General features: G+C 44.8%; 1 protein-coding gene across 1 annotated transcript in view; it reads right to left on the bottom strand.

Moving 5' to 3' along the window:
- The window catches only part of b4galt2 (UDP-Gal:betaGlcNAc beta 1,4- galactosyltransferase, polypeptide 2), a 113,557-nt gene that overhangs the window by 92,317 nt on the left and 4,292 nt on the right, over window positions 1-16,948 (bottom strand). The window contains exon 2 of the mRNA XM_036554441.1: window positions 205-610. Within this exon, the coding sequence (XP_036410334.1) occupies window positions 205-526 (322 nt within the window). The 5' untranslated portion in view covers window positions 527-610. The remainder of the gene's footprint in view (window positions 1-204; window positions 611-16,948) is intronic.

Here is a 16,948-nt window from a genome sequence, read left to right as displayed (position 1 = left end):
TGTACAGTACATTATTAATTCAAACATTTCAATCCTCGGCCCACTCACTGGCTGCTCGAGCACGGAGGCAAGACACGGTGAGGCACACCGAGTGTAGTAATCAGAGTCTCCGCGAGTTATGTAATCCACTCACTCCCGGCTCATCTACAGCATGTTCTACACGGAAAGCCCATAATGCAACACTGCGACAGGAACAGGACCTACCCAAGCCAGGGGGCACCTCAGGGCATGGCGGTAAAGGCTTGGCGGTGGGGGTGTGGTTGGTTTGGGGCCGGGTGCTGGGCAGGAGCTGGTCGGCGGAGGCCAGGTAGCTGGCGAAGGTGCCGTTGGGCCGGGAGAGGTTGTAGTAGTAGTGGTGGGCACGGGCGGAGGCGTTTCGGCCGTTGTTGAAGCGGCTGAAGATGTCGAAGCGCTGGCTGTAGACGTCGAAGTAGAGGATCATCATGATGAGGAAGTGCACCAGGCACAGCAGCAGCACGGCCTTGCAGATCCGCTCCAGGGTCCTGCCCAACATCAGCCGGGTCATGGTGGACGAGACCGCCCCCGCCACGCGGCTACGCAAGCATCCGCTCCCTCCGCTGGGCTCCGGGGTCAGGGGTCGCACGCTCACCTGGGGGACGGGGGGGGTGACAGGGGAGTGACATTAAATTTAGTTCATTTGTTTTATGGAACCGCCTCAGATGTCAGAAATTTACAGCACACCTACCAGGTGAAACTCATGCATTTCACCAGAAAGCCACACAGATGTTCGTAACTGTTCACAGAAAGCACATAATATCCTGATCCTTTGGGGAAAAAAACACAATGAACACATTTTTTCAAACATTTCTGAGGGATGCTGTACATACAACAGGGAGCCTCCTCCTCCAAGCAGCTTTCTCTTGCTTGCATTCTCCCTCTTGATTATATTGTATGCACGCTGTGTGTAAATTACATATCGAAACAGATCTGCAGATCGTCCTGATTCAGAGCATCTGACAACACCGTGATTGGCTGTCCACCACACCGTTCCAGAGAGCATATCAAAACTGCCTGCATCACGCACAGTTCAGCAACACATCAATTCCTGCCTCCTTGATTTGCGCAGCAATTTGCAGAAAATGGCTTATTTTCAGAGGCCTGACGGAGCCTTCACAGGGATACAAAGCAGCTGGACTGGGAGCCCGTCAGAATGTTATTGCAGGCTATTTAAATTCTGATTGGTTTTTCCAGTCGGGCAGAGGAAGAGGGGCTGGGATGGAGGCTGGGCAAACAGGCCGGATCCACTGCAGCCCAATCCCGAACCCTGCCCCTGCACCGTGCCCCTGTCCCAAACCCCCAGCCTGCTGTGGAAGGGGGGGAGAGAGAACCCCTGTGGGAATCACCCATTTTTTCACCCAAGACTGGGAAGGCTTGGGAGCAGGGCGGGGGGGGTACGTGGAAATCGAACCCCTGCTCCTCTCGCTCGCTCCCGCTCACGCGCACAGCAGCGAGGCGCGCAGACCTGACGGGAAGCCTGAGCGTTAGTGTCACCCGAGTGAGGATCACGGGAGTGCCCTTCCCGTGTCAGCTCCCGTTACCGTGAAAACGCTGCGCCGTGAACCGGAGCCTTGCGTTAGCTCCGCCGGCGGGCGCAGTGCGCCGGGACGCCCCAGTCACAGTCAGCGTGAGCGGGCCCGTCCCCGCCTCTCCTCTCCTCTCCTCTCCCTGTCTCTCCGATGACACTCACCAACCGACCGAGGGAGCGAGTGAGAGACAGAGACAGAGACGGAGGGAGGGTGGGTGGGAGGAGAGGAAGACGACAGACAGGGTGAAAGTGAGCACCGAGCAGCTCCAGCCTCCTCCGGTCTCCATCTCGCGCAACACAGTCACCATGGTGACGCTCACGTGCCCGGGAGCGAGGATGGAGTTTTTGCAGGTGTGCCGGGATTTCAATACACATCGCCTCAGCATCCCTGACGTCCACCCAAAGGGTGATGGATGAAGAGCGGACCCGCGCGTGATGCAGCAGCCGTTTTCATCCCGGCTTGAACCCTCAGCGTCCAACACAAACGCGGCCACCTCATCACTGAAAACAACATCAGACCCCCGCACGGAAGTGCACAGCCTCCAACAGCTCTTTCCCATCTACAGCCCTTTAAACTAATATTTATATTCTCTCCAGTCGGGCAAATTTCATTTTCAAATGTCATATTGGACTAATTTGTCATCAGTTGTCTTTTTTTTCCCCCCCAGTGTTTTTTTTTTTTTTTTTTTATGAAACACAGCGCAGACAGAGCACTTCAATGGAAAATGCAGTTTCACAGTGCATTTTGTATGTTTAAGATGAAATACTAACACTTGTAAAATATTCATCTGAGCTGAGAGAACTTCATGGAAAAAGCCCCATGGCAAACACTTAAGCGAGAGGCGATTTCTCCTCCTTGTTCAAACTGTGTTGCCTGCTGCTTCACCGTCTCAAATCAGAATGTTGATAACCAGACAATACAATATCCTTTGTCAAAGCACACTGATATCTTGCTCTGTAACAAAAGTTAGACGATTATTTTCTGCGGTGTAACTTTTCAAGACGTGATTACAGACGTTAGCGCAACAGGCAACCTAGCGTGGGACACTTGTCATGTTACCTCTAGGGCTTTGGGCTCAGACTCCACATGTCAGGAATAAACGCACCGATGGAGGATGAAAGCCTAAAAGTCAAAGGAAAGATTATATCAACATAAAATTACATTCTTCCAGTGAGGCAGCTTTTAGAGTATTACGTCACCAATGCGAGATATCAGGCGTTATGGATGAGTTTCATAAAAAAGCACCGTTCCTAACCGAATGAAACGGAGGGCATCTTTGTGCCTTAATAAGTGAACGGTGGAGAACACGTCCCACTTTTTGACATCAATCCATCTCTGAAACACCTAGGGCGAGGCCGAGACAGCGGGCACCACTTTGGAGGTCGATGGTAAGACTCAGTTGGGGATTGGTAGACCTCACGCACAGGGGGGGTGGGGGGGCGGAGATAGGAACACAGCCATCGAAGTTATTAAAATCTGAAGGCGAACAGAAACTTCTTGTCCACAACATTCTTCAGGCTAATGCACTTCCCAAAAGCCAAGTGATGCATTTTTCACCGTTAACAATGAAGTCAAGCGAAGGTAACCTGAAAGGAGCTACTTAGGATTCATTCTGAGTGTGAAGATTATAAGTGGCGTTGTTATTCATAAGAAAAAAAAAGTACATTTTTAATGAACTGTAAATAATGTGCCATTACATTAAAACGCCTGGAATTTGAGCTTAACTTAACAGCCCATTAATGCTTAGCCGCTGCCCATAATGTGGACCCTCAGTAACCCAGAAAGACCCAGCGTCTGATGAATATTTAACTGCACACCTTGGCCGCTGCGTACGCGCTAATGGACACCCAGGACCCCTGCTTTTAGATTTACATGAAAAAACCCTCCAAAAGAAATGGCAACAAAATGCGTACAGCATGTATATGTTCAAATTTTAATACAGCGCTGGTGCTCCACTTGCAACACTCAATCAGCTGGTGCATAATTCATGCCCTCTCGTCCAGGCAGACGGCATTCCGAGGTCTCCCGCGCTGTTTAGGCCACTATTTTAGATTTTTGATGAATAAATGAATAAACAGAAGAGGAGACACGCACCCGTCCGCTCCGTAACCGCGGCTCTCCCTCGCGCAGATCAGAACCGCGAGGAGCTGACGGCCTCAGAAAATGTATCAGCATTACGAAGGAAAAAAAAAATCAGTTAACATAATATTTAATGGAGTACCCTTTTGTGAATTCAGCATTAAGAGCTGTAAACGTCGGCATCACCAGCCGAGCTGTTGAATAAGTGAGTACAGATCTCCGCAACAAGTTTAACGTATTGACCGTGAGAAAACCAACATATAAAAGCACCTTGTGCAACTTCACTAGAGGAGTGCAAAGCTGAGTATGTGTGCTGTCAAAACATTTGCAGTCTATTGAGGGGGATTTGCGTATTGCAGCATGTATTAGTACATCAACAATAATTCCATTTTCTGTAATCTCTTTAGAGGGAAGGCTTTTGGGGGGAAATTACAGTGCATGAGCGTCTGTGGAGAGTTCAAGTCTGGGATATGGTCTCTGCGATGGCACATCACGCAAGCTGCCACAGAGTGTCCATCCACACGCACGCACGCACGCACGCACGCACGCACGCACGCACGCACACACGCACGCACACACGCACGCACGCACGCACACATGCACAATCGTGAATCATTCCATCCCTTAGACACATCCACTCCTTTCCCATAAATACTGCAGTCTTTCCTTTGTCCTTCTGTTCATTTACCGCACGAAAATATCTGAAATATGTGAAATACCTGACACCCCTTGGAAATTCTTAGGATTCTACAGAAGCGTAACGCAAACTACACTGCGTTTAAAAAGGCTCAAAGCTGGAGTCACTGTATTCACACTCTGAGAAAGGAAAAAATGCAATGAAAGAAAACAAACGCTGGACCCCCGACGAGCTCCCAGGGGTGGAGCCCATAAAGGCCCTCACAACGTGCAGGTCAGTTCTGCCACAGGGCCGGACCCTGGTACACTCAATCCCCCAGGTCCCTTTCCCTCTCAGACAAGGTAAAGCCGCTTCCTAAGGTCCAGCGAGAGGTATGAAATTACATGTTGACTCAATTGTACGGTACAATGACCGTACAATTGCTGCAAGTGCAGGCATTATATTGCAGTGGAAACAAACAACAGATGTAGGCCTACAATGATCTCATTTTCAAGCGTGGAGCCTATTGCATTTCTGCCCAGGAACAGAGGCCACCTTTAATAATCTTGCATGGAAAAATTGCTATGGAATTTATGCTCGTACAGGTTTTTACAAACAAATGAAGTACGCTGTATCAAATTCTTCCGCAGAGATTCTACATAGCAATTGATCATATATCCAAACTATCAAAACACTTGTTTCGTGCCGATATTAAAAGACTCCATTTAATATTAAAACCAATGGTGCAAGGTCAGTGGTTTTGATAAAAATGTGACATCAGGAGGCCTTTGACATTAAGCAAGACGACAGATTATCCAGGGTTGTCTGTATGCGCCTTTAGCTGTAATCTATTCATGCAGGACCTGCAGCAAGAGATCCAACAGGGAACAGAAGAAAATGTATTTCTCTGAATCCACGACAAAGATGACAGCATTTTAGCGGCAGATAAAACAAATGTTTTGGTTTGCTGTCTGTCAGTGTGAGGTTACAATTTCATTTACACTATTGTGCTATCTTGGCAAGGGTGTGTAAAATAACAGCGAAACAGCCCCTTGGCAGAGAACTACATCTTTTTTACCGCAGCTTCGTCAGACTGCTGGACTCTGAGAAATAAAAAAAAAGAATATATGAACCATACAGCTGTATTCAAGAAAAGAACTATTTGCTCAGGAGAAGAGTGTACCCACAGTTTGAGCTAAACACCACCTATGCCCTCAAACACACACACACACACACACACACACACACACACACACACACACACACAAACACCTCAGCGTGACAGTGACATGCAGCACATTGAGACAGGCCTGTCTCACACTGAGTGCCTATAATGACATTATTCCACAATTAGCAATAGCCCAATGCCTTCCTCACTTCCACTCAGTAGACCGGAAAATTTTGTAATGCAAATAAAATACTTTCAAACATATTTTTGTTTACCAGAATCATTATTAATCATGCTCAGATATAATTCATGATGAATTTTGGTGACAGCTGCTGATACTTAATGTATTTAGAAAATACTGCAAATGAACAATTTCTATTTATTTAAGCTAATTTTGACATTTTGGTTAAACTGGGAACTTTTATTTTCAAACTAACTCAATATGATAATATTAATTATCAAAAATGACTTTTTTGTACCATTTCAAACTAAAATTCTACAATATACCAAATGCCAAACAAAAGAATTACGAATTTCTATGACAGAAACAATCTTGCGGTTTGAAAGGACAGTAACGGATGAAGTGAATTATGAGTCTGTGAACTCTAACTTTATATCTATCAGAAGTGTTTAATTATAGGTTGCACCGATACAGCTGTTCACTTTGACTGTAATTACTATAATCAAAAAAATATGCTCATTAGGGGTTTGGCCATCTCTGAAATTAACAAAAAAAACTTGTAAGTAATGGGAAAAAAATATAATAACTTGAATTCAATGCAAGTATTGTACTGCAGTTAGAATATGTCTAGAGCTCTAAAGGAGATAAGGTACCCACAATGCACTGCGATACAGAGTGCTGGTAAAGAGGGACATGCTGAAGGACAGCTTTATGATTTGTTTATTTTAGCACTTGTGCGATTTATTGGATCTTGAGTAATTTGCCAAAGATAAATACTTTTGTAGATGTGCAGTGAATTCTTGCGTAATACCTCCAGGGCTGGGAGCAGGTGACAAACTGCACTACCAGCAGTACCTTGTTAAATGCAGCTACGGCTACCTCACAATTATTAAAATCATATTTCACACAATGAAATGTCCATAACTTTGATGATAATGACGTGGAAGTGCCGTATTTCTGGAAAATGTCTGCTTAGGGCAGATTCTGAAGTCTTTCTGCAGCTGCAGTGGGCGGCAGTGTAGCACAGCAGTAAGGAGAAGGGCCCCTAACCGGAAGGTTTCTGGTTCAATTCCCTGCTGAAGTACTGCTGCTGTACTCTTGGGCAAGGCAACCCAGAGCTGCCTCAGTAAGTATGCAGCTGTATAAATGGATAACATGCAAAGATTGTAACCTATATAAGTCACTCTGGATAAGAGCATCTGTAAAATGGCAACATAACATAATAGGTGTATTTTCACACAGGGCCCCTCCACAAACACCACAAAGACATTATTTTTCACTGTGTCACACCTGGTACCTGTGCTCAGGTGCCTGTACATCTGTTCAGGTCTGTTCAGTCTGGGGCAGCAGTGTAATGTAGTGTAGTGTAGTGGTAAAGAGTAGGATTTACAACCTAAAGATTGCTGGTTCGATTCCCCATTCAGGCACTGCTCTTGTGCCCTTGGGCAAGGTGCTCGAACTAAATTGCTTGCATGAATATTCAGCTGTACAAATTGATTACCTGTAAAAATGGTGGCCTACGTTAGATGCTCATATCCAGATAGACTAAGCACCTAAATGTAAAGGTATGTATGTGCCAAATTACAGACATCAGCCTTAAAAAGTAACATATTCGCTGGAGTTGCTTAAGCAAGTCTCCAGCTCGAGCTAGAGCCACCGCTTGATTTTGCACTTTCAATTCAAAAGACAAAATTACTGCTGAAAGGAGAATAAAATGGAGGAGGAAGGATTCCCGCATGCTTTTGAAATCCATTCATTATTACCTCACCGCACAGTGGGCATCCAAGTCTAACCAGAGCTCAGTGGCACAAAGGATTCAATCACTGTATTTACACAGGGTAATGACTGCTTGCAGCTCATCTGAAAAATTGTCCATAATCCAAACGACAGCCGACCGTTTAAGCAGACATTATTCTTACCGTCAGGTTTATGAAAGTGCAAGAGGGAGACAACCGAAGAGACGGGACGAATGACCAAAACAACCTCTTTCTCATCGTCTGCAGCTGGGAAAAAAGTTATCTTCAACTCTGCTTTTCTTTAACCAAGGTTGATATATTGTGTTTACAGACAAACAAATCAGCAGAAGCAATTACACATCGGCGAAGCACCAGGAAAGGGTGAACCGCTCGCTACAAATAATGCTCCTTCACCACGGAGTGCCTAATTAATTTGTCAACTTTGAAATATACTCACACAAAGCCTATTTAAAATCTGGGTTTTGAAATGTAGGCCTAAATTATATCCCATGCAACAGCACAACTCACGCTTAACAGAAAATGAGGCAAAATTATCCAAAAGTACACTTCTTATAGTTTCAAAAACGAGCATTACACATAACATTTTAAATGTGAACCAGAATCCGTTATGAGTGATTAGGAAGGTCCAATGGATGTGAATTTCGGATACTGCTTCACACCTGTTCCTGTCCTCGACGGAGAGGGGTCGACTGCAACAGATAACACAGGATACTGGAACATATGCAGCAAGAAATAATTCTGAATAAAAAGGCTGTGGCTCAGACAGTATACCAAACAAACTTTATCTGCCACAATGGAAAAAAACAGCGGTGAGAAAAGACAGAGTGAGGTATCTCCACTGGCAGGTGACATCATAGCAAAGAATAAGGACAGAAAATGTTCTCCTTTTTTAGGCTCTTGTACCAGTTTGTATCCAAATTTTTGTCTGTAAACTGTAAGCAAGCTTTGAATATTGATCCATGCAATTGATTAGCAATTGCATGGTTCAGTATTCCATTATTTAAATAAAACAAAGCATTCAGATTTTTTTGTCAACTGTAAACAAGCATTAGAATATTGATCCATGAAAGTGATTAGTAATCTCATGGTCCAGTATTCCAATATTCAAATTTAAAAAAAGTATTCCGATACATACGTCCAATTCTGGCGGTCAGCAGGAATTCACTTCACCAGGACATCAGAACAATATCACTGTCAGAATAACAGACAAAAGCAGCACAAGAATGCCTTTTCTATTTCTCCTAAAGGGCTTTTAGAGTTAGGAGCTACAGTGTCTCGTATCCAGAGAGCCTGGATGAACAGACAGTTGCGGTTTCTAGCCAGCAGATTGTTTTTGCATAATATTTCCATTTCTTCCTTTATCTGCACACGGCCAATGTTCCCAGCAGCAAAAGGCTCTTTAATAATAACTACAATGCTGAAATGTCCAAAACACAGCTGGCAGGTTATTGACTTACGCTGTATCGGCTGCCTGTTAAACATCATATCGATTACTAGGTAGCAATCACAACATATAAGGCCTTAAACGAGCTCGGGTCCTCTTACATTGAAGAGCTGTGCAAAGCAAAAAGCTCGATCTCTGTACTCTGACACACTGATGGTGCCTGAATCCCACTTCTACATGTTTTAACTGCTATTCTCCCTGACTGTCTAACTCCCTTCCACTTAAAACAAAGAACAGCGATTCTCATGAATTTTTTAAAACCTAATTGAAAATATTTCTTTTTAATTGTGGTTTTGTGTAATGGTGTGTAGCCCATCGAATCGTGTCCTGCCTCTTTACTTGTTATTTGGTTTTAACTGCGCACAGTGCTCTCGGACACCTTGGTGTGAAGTGTGCTCTATGCAAAAAAAAGCCCCAAGCGGAACCGTAATGGAAGGATGATGACTACGTTGCCCAAATCAACAGAACGCCTGAGGTCTTTCATGACAGCGCACAACTAAAGAAGAAAAGTCGTCTTCTGTGAAGAAACAATGAGTCTAATTTTATCTGGTTCTGCATCTCACTCTGTCACTGAAGAGCTCCAGGGCCCCAGGGCCCCTTGTTCCAGTTTTGTGGCCTGGCTGGGAAGCAGGAAACCTCAGCCTGGCTTCACTCCGGTCCCAGGCACCAGGACCCAGAGCATCACTGCAGGGCAACAGCGTGGCCTCATCCAAAATGCATGACACATGCAACATTTGATAACACTGGGCTGAAACTCTCCCTTTAAGCATCCGTTGCACAAATGTCATAAGACCGTACAAGTCGCTCAGGGGAGCTCCATCTTAAAATATCTCTTTCCTTCAAACTACAACGCTGAGGCTAGTCTTGAAGAGGATGCTTGCTCTACCGGTACAGTGCGTCCGCAGATGTATCTGTTCCACTGTCAATTATAAACAAATTCACAGCGTCAATATAGCACAATCTTGACTAAAAAATGCATTCATAAAAGTGCTCTGTAGGGGGTAATTAATCAACACTGAGAATACTTCATTCCCATGTTACCAAAAAAAAAAAAAAAAACACAACACTCACACAACTTGTGTCATTTGCAAATCCACCCCTGACTGTTTCATGTAACACCCATTCCAATCCACCACCAGTGCACTCCAAGTCTGCTGCAGTTCACTCCACAGAACAGACAATAATCCTCTCCTACACAACTGATTTGATGCCAGAACCAATCAGAGCGCTGACAGGTGTCAGGTGATTCTCAGTGTACATGAAACTGGGCATTCAGCTCCTCGCCCACTCTTGTTTTCCTAGCATTTGTTCTCATCAGCTCACAGTTAAATAAATAAATCATATAATGACACTTAAATCATTTTATTTTTCTTGGCCGCTGACCCATCAAACTAACAGCTACATCTAGCTTTCTTTGTTTTAATCCAATACATGGTATTACTAATATGCCAACCTGAAATGTGTTCAGAAGACTGTCTACATAATATGTAATGAAATAACATGATTACTCATGTGTATATCGGTCACTGTGTAATTTTTTGTCATTGAAATCGCATTTGAATTATCAAAAATTATACTGCATAACAGTAAAATTGCATGTGCGTAATTTGCTTTGTGGGACATGGATTCATTTGTCTGGTTTCTGTGGTTCTTTCTGCTTGAGGGTCTGGCACGACTCCCATCAATACTACAATAAACCACGAAGCGGGTTTAAATCATTTCAATGATGATAAAAAAAAAACGCAAAGCTTGTAATTTGCGTGCTTTACACATAACAGTCCGTTAAAAATGAAATAGTAATTACAGTGTAGTACCAGTGATTGTGATGATAGTGTCAGCAGAGCTGCAATGTAATTCATCACTTAGCTTTTAGTTAAATGGGATTACAAATGTAGCCTAAGCCTGCAACAATGATAATGCTTTGTGTGTGTGTGTGCGTGTGTGGTGTGTGGTGTGTGGTGTGTGGTGTGTGGTGTGTGGTGTGTGTGTGTGGGGGGGGGGGGGGGGGGGCTAACAGTAATGGGTAATGGGAGGGTAATCAAAGGCCTTTTTTAAAACTCTCTGGCTTCTGCTATAGATCTTTAAACTCTAAAGTCTGCCGCCTCAGCTCTTTGTGAGGCTGTAAGGCTCTGAGAGGCTCTGGTGTCTCCCATATGAGAAAACATGGTTTGTGCACAAAGTCCAGCTGACTCCCTACACTCACAGGAGAACTTCCCGTTCTGCTTTACACATGCACATGTCCCCCACTTAAATCCTAATAACTTTATTTACTACTACAATGTGCACATTATGTACACAACAGCACGACAATCTTGAAGCACACGCAATTATCAGGAGTCGACCGCATCTTCGGTCGCCTCCCGTTACCCCGGGTTGTTCTTTCCACTCTTGCTGTCGGTAATTTGAACAGCACACTGCGAGCGAGGCACGCGTTTTCTCTGATGCAGTGTGACAGAGCCGTGGTTTTCTGCTGCACTGGATGCTAATGCGGTCGGGGTCAGCGTGCAACGGCTGCATTTTTTTTTTTTTTAACCAGCGATGATTTTTCAGTATAAGTAAAAGCAGCTTTCGTAAGTGTAACTTTATCGGCCGCAACCAAGCCGTGACCTGCATACATATCCCTCTGTGTCCTACAAGCTTCGACAGGCAAACAAGTTGATACTGGTGAGATGAGGCCAGCTTTATCACCCTGATGGAGGCAGCCGTTAGGGTTGTGCCCTACCATTGGTCTATGCTTGGACCACCTGACCAGTCAATGTACAGATTCACTGGCTGTCAGAGGCCCTTGACAGTACTGCACCAAACCGCAGAGTCAGAGAAAACACCGATATTACCATAAAACATGGCTTGAATTCTCTCCCCTCAATCTCCCTGGAATAGAACTTGTTCTCCAAGAAGCAATCAGAATTTTTAAACAGGTCTTATTTGACACACGGCAACACGTGACCCCCCCTCCTGACAGCCAAATAAACGCCTTCTGCTGAATGCACTGGTACAGGGATGCATTGTTAATCAGCTTCAGTGGGAGAGCAGAGAGCAAAGCGAAGAGAGTGGCATTGGTACCAGGAAAGTTCTGGTAGTTTCATCAACGTATGAATAAAACATGTGTGACAGGTTACATTTCGGGAGGCCTGGGCTGGGCTCTTTTGGTGCACGTCTTCATCGAGCGGTGACCTGCTGTGTGAGGCAATCCTATGATGACAGGTAGTGGCTTGTGATTTCTGACACATCACTGACATTCCACGCAGCTTCAAATGCAGATTCCTGGAAGGGAGACCTGCTGCAGCAATGTTCTGTGGATCCAGGCACATCGGGGTGGTGAGCCACAGGCATCAGAGGATGACACACAAGCGGAGATGTTGCGGCGTTGGACCGTAGTGCTCAGCTACCTCTTAAGAGCACTAAGGCCAAGCTTTTTTGGATGGCGGAGTCATTTATTTTCAAGGTGAACGTACTTCACCATCCAAAATAGGCCCTTGCTTTCCACTGGAGCTCGAAATGAGTTTTGGAAAAGGCTAAACGCAAAGGAGTCACCCCCGCAGATGGCCTGGCGGCACGTCCTCATTCAATGCCCAGGCAGGGAATATTTGTTCAAAGGTGAGCACACGGAGAAATCTCAAATTATATCCAGGAAGGCCCCACGGGGAACTCCCAGAGACGCAGGCCGAGAACACGGCAAGTGGGTAAACAGACACGTCTTCGAGGAGACACGCAATGCGCCACTGCGTCGTAGAGCCCCCTCGCCACGCCAGTGCCAGCCTCCTGCCTCCCGCCTCTCCCCCTCTTGCGAGGGCTGACCCTCTTTCTGCCCATTTCCAGGACGCCAGAGGAATTCCTCGGCGGAGTTAAGCCGCGTTTCCTTCATGTCGCCCTCTCTCGACAGTCCGGTTCCCCCTGGCCGGAGGAGAGGGCCTGAGGCAGATTCTGTCCGAGTCACTTTCAACTTTACACTCTTGTCCAATTAAAACCATGCTGCCAGACTGGACAGAGGGCCAGGACAGCTATGCCTGACCGAAACTGCTGTCTGCGTAACATTTTGACTCAGGGTGCCCAGGAAAAAAAAGCTTTATCTTCTGTTGTGCAAATCAGACAGGCCTTAAATAATTACCATGGCACACAGAAACAGGCCAGTCTTCTCCGGCAAAATCTGCTGACAGCAGACAACGGGGCGATGTTTTGAAGCTGCCGCGGCTTTATGTTTAATTGCTTACAGGATCTTATCAGTGTCACGCAGCACAGCTACGGATTTTGACACGCAAACCATCAATGGCCTGGGCAGGTGTGACACATGCCGGGAATCCGTTATTATGGACAGGAGGGAGCACAGCCTCAGTTCAAACCTTGAGAAAATGTTTTGTAATGGGCGCTGACTTCTGGCACTGGTGGTCGAGGCAAATTCTTGTCTAAACCGTTTCATGTCTTTCTGGGAAACGCTTAAACAATGTTATTGGGGAGTTTGCATCGTAATTAACCGCATCTTAAATGTGAATTTAAAATTCAAATGTAATTATCCACCATGACACCACTGTTTATCTTCAAAGTGTTATTAATGATATCATTATATGTGACTTTAGCTCCTTCTGTTGTCAGTGGCTCATTTATTTCATTTTTTTCCCCACCAGTTCATGATGTTGTGTGTTTGAGCATTCTCCCACTCAATTTCTCTAATACCCTCAACACACTTCACTTCCTTTGGTCCCTACATGTACAAGTTAATATGTAATAATGTATGTATGCAAGCAGGTGTGCATGCATGCATGTGTGAGTGAGTGAGTGAGTGAGTGAGTGACTCACTGACTGACACCCTGACTACTGACCAACCAGCAACCAGCAGACACTGAGTCCATTATCTGCATTTTCCTCACAGCCACCTGGCCCTAATTTTGCAGACACAAACAAAACAGATAAAACAATAAATCTGACCCATTAACCTGCTAAAATATTGCAAACCTGACAAAACTACCTTCCAGTTTTTGTCACAGTGCTGCTGGATTGAAACCACAAGCAGCATTAGAGCAGCGTCAATAACTGCTTTCCTCAGGGATGTAACCAACAGCTTTAACTCGTGATCAGTGGGTGGGTAAAATTTCTGCTTTATTTCAGTCGAATTATAGAGAACTTCGACTGTGAGCACAGCAATCTGCAGCTCCAGCAACATCTTCACTGTTGATTCAACTATGCAGCTACAGCAATACTGACAGAACCTGAAAAGCATATTTGTAGCTGTCTGGGACTCTCACAGGAGCCAAAGTTAATGTAGTCTTATTAAAATGCATGGAACATGATTAATTGTGAATTTGCTAGTTAGCGTTCAGGCTGTATTGGGAAAGGTTCCCAAAAAAGGAGAAAAGACGCAGAGAGAAAAAGGGACGATGACCTACTTTTAGCGAGGCTATTTCTTTTATGTTGCTTTCCATCCCTTACATATCGCTTTCTCTAGGTCCTAGGTGACAATTTGCATTCAGAATTAATTCGCTTTTTAACACAAACAGCTACACCATATTCAGCATGCGCTGAGAGACTAGAACTACTGCAATCTCCTATAGCTTTCAACATAATCATGTTTTTTGTTTATTGTGACTCTTGCATATCACAGCAAAAATTGTGGAATACATTTGCCTAGAAAATGACTTCTCTGTACAACAGCAAAAAAAAAAAAAATTTGCCTAGTACAGATTTTCACATGTCCACTACTCTTCAAACAGGATGTGTCTGCTACTGTCAAACCCAGTATAAACATGAAAGGGCAATTAGTCCGTAATAGTTGCTGTAAAGGTCTGCATAGGCCAGGCATGTTAATACCCAAATCACATCCAGGCCAAACATAACGACTATATTTGTTACCCAACCAGGCCCACACTAGACCTGACCTGATGGGAGTGGGCACTCACCAAAAAAATTCTAGTAACTACCAAACCAGCTACTACTGAAATCAGATTAAAATCACGTTCAGCATCTTATTTATATATATATATATCAAATTATCTCACCATAAACCCTCGCCTTTTCCGTAAAACACAATGCAATGAATAAAGGTCTGTGCAAAAAATAAATAAATAAATAAATAAGTGCAACAGTACATAACGTTCAGCAGCATTACAAATGAGCGCTATATAGTCCGTCCCTGTTGGAAAACCAGCGCACTGTCTGGTGAATGAAGTCTGTGCAAGTAAATAAGTGGGCGAATTCAGCTCAACAGTTAATCACAAGAACAGCCTTTTTCAGGAAAACCGAGGGCACTCAGGCGAAAATAAGTTTTTCCTGTTTAAATACGTGGGTAAATAAATGAATCATCTGTTCACAAGCTCGATATGTTCCGTAAGCCTCAGAAATGTTAATTTCCTTTGTGTATATACGCCGTATATTCAAAATTAGATTGGAGCCCAGATTTCGGACAGCTGTGCATTCAAAACCTTATGTCTAGAAACACTGTGCCAACCCCATCCCAAGTGCTGTAACACAACTATAGGCCCGAGCCATCCTGAAACCCACATCTTTCGTCGGGTTCTGTCGGATTTGGGTCAAACTGCAGGGCTTTAAGCTGCTGGAAGTCTTCCTCATTTTGGGATCCTGTCCTTTCAGCGTAATTACCGATGAGGACTTTCCAGATTTAATACTTTCTAATGGGACAGCAGAAACTCAAACAGAAAAAACTCTTACAGCTCCTTGCTCGAGCAGTATGCGAGGAATATTGATTTAATCCAGCAGTGAGGGGATACACTCACAGAGCTTTATTATTCAGGCTCAACATAAACCCCCAACTAGATAGGGTGCAGATAAAATGACTAATTCTGCGTTACAGGCTATTTTGAATTTGAACATTCGAGGGATTCTCATTGAAGACGGTTGAGAAATAGAACCTTTTCTGTTGTCTTTGGTTTTGATAACATAAAAGCCCTGATATTATCTTTATTTACTCAACGGATTCCTTTTTCTAGGATGACTCCCAATGCCAACCATTCTACGATCTCTGTTTCCTTCATCCTGCTGGATGTTTGTATTTTTAAAGGTCCGATGAGGTAATGTACGATGCCCAAAGGGTACAGCAGCAGTCTCCCATCCGGGATTAAAATCCACAACCCCCTGATCCACAGGGCTCCCAAGTACCTGAAACTTGCCTTGGGTAAGTACAGGCTAAGCCCTATGACCTGGGTTCCAACCTGGCTATGTCATCTACAAGCTTCTGACCAGGAGACCACAGAAGAAACTGCAGAACAAACTGACTTTGTTCCACTGGGGTGGCAGGGTGTGTCTGTAGGCACTTTTGGCATCCTGTAATTTATTTGGGTGCCTCTGAGCTGCTCAAATAAGAGTCAGGGAGAAGCTCCTATCCTCCAATCGGTACCTGCTATCTGGTACACTGTGTGCCCCGTAATGTGGAAAATAGCTGTGGTGGGTGTGCATGTCTATCGGAAGAGTACAGAGTACAACAGCACAATCTACGATAACAGAGTTCAGTGAAAAAGGGAAGAAAAAGGGGGGAAAAAAAGCAAAAAACAGGTACACAGCCCTGTCACATGACATGCAGCCCACACTGATAACACTCTACTGATATGAGCTGATGTGATCTGAAATGGCCAAAGTAGTAAGGGCAACAAAATTAAGTGAAATGAGGTTGGTATCCCATGTCATTCTCGTTTCCTCAAAAGGGGAGAGCTGCCCTTTCGCTCTGAGGGGAAGTTCTGCATAGCCTAACCACTACACTTACTTTAAGACTGAATGCTGTATCTCGCTGTTTGACATACAATATAAATGATGTATCACACGGGTCTGCGTGAACTGGCTGTATAAAGTGGCCACGCAAACTCACACACATTCAGCCTCCCTACCCTCTTTCGAACTGACATTTACACAGCGCTCGTAATTCAAACACAACTCCCCGCTAACATTCGCCGCACTTAAGCTGAGAAATGAGATCTGCCGTCAGGAGAGGACGGCGCCGTGTCATCTTAATGCCGGGCATAAAAGTCGCCACACATCCGTAATCGGACCCTAAGCGAAGCGTAAAGTGCGCGGTCCGACGCATTAAATCTGGAGCTTCGTCGCCGGGAGAGGTCAACGGGGCCGGGTTACCGTGTCCCGCTCCGGCTTGCAATGAAGAGACAAAAGGACACGGAAGGATTCCACGGAGGCCGGTCGAGAAACGCAGGAGAGAA

This window comes from Megalops cyprinoides, chromosome 20 (genome assembly GCF_013368585.1).
Source record: "Megalops cyprinoides isolate fMegCyp1 chromosome 20, fMegCyp1.pri, whole genome shotgun sequence".
NCBI classification, from domain to species: Eukaryota; Metazoa; Chordata; class Actinopteri; order Elopiformes; family Megalopidae; genus Megalops; species Megalops cyprinoides.
Note: the sequence above shows the minus strand (reverse complement) of the source record. Positions and strands in the feature narration are given on the sequence as shown.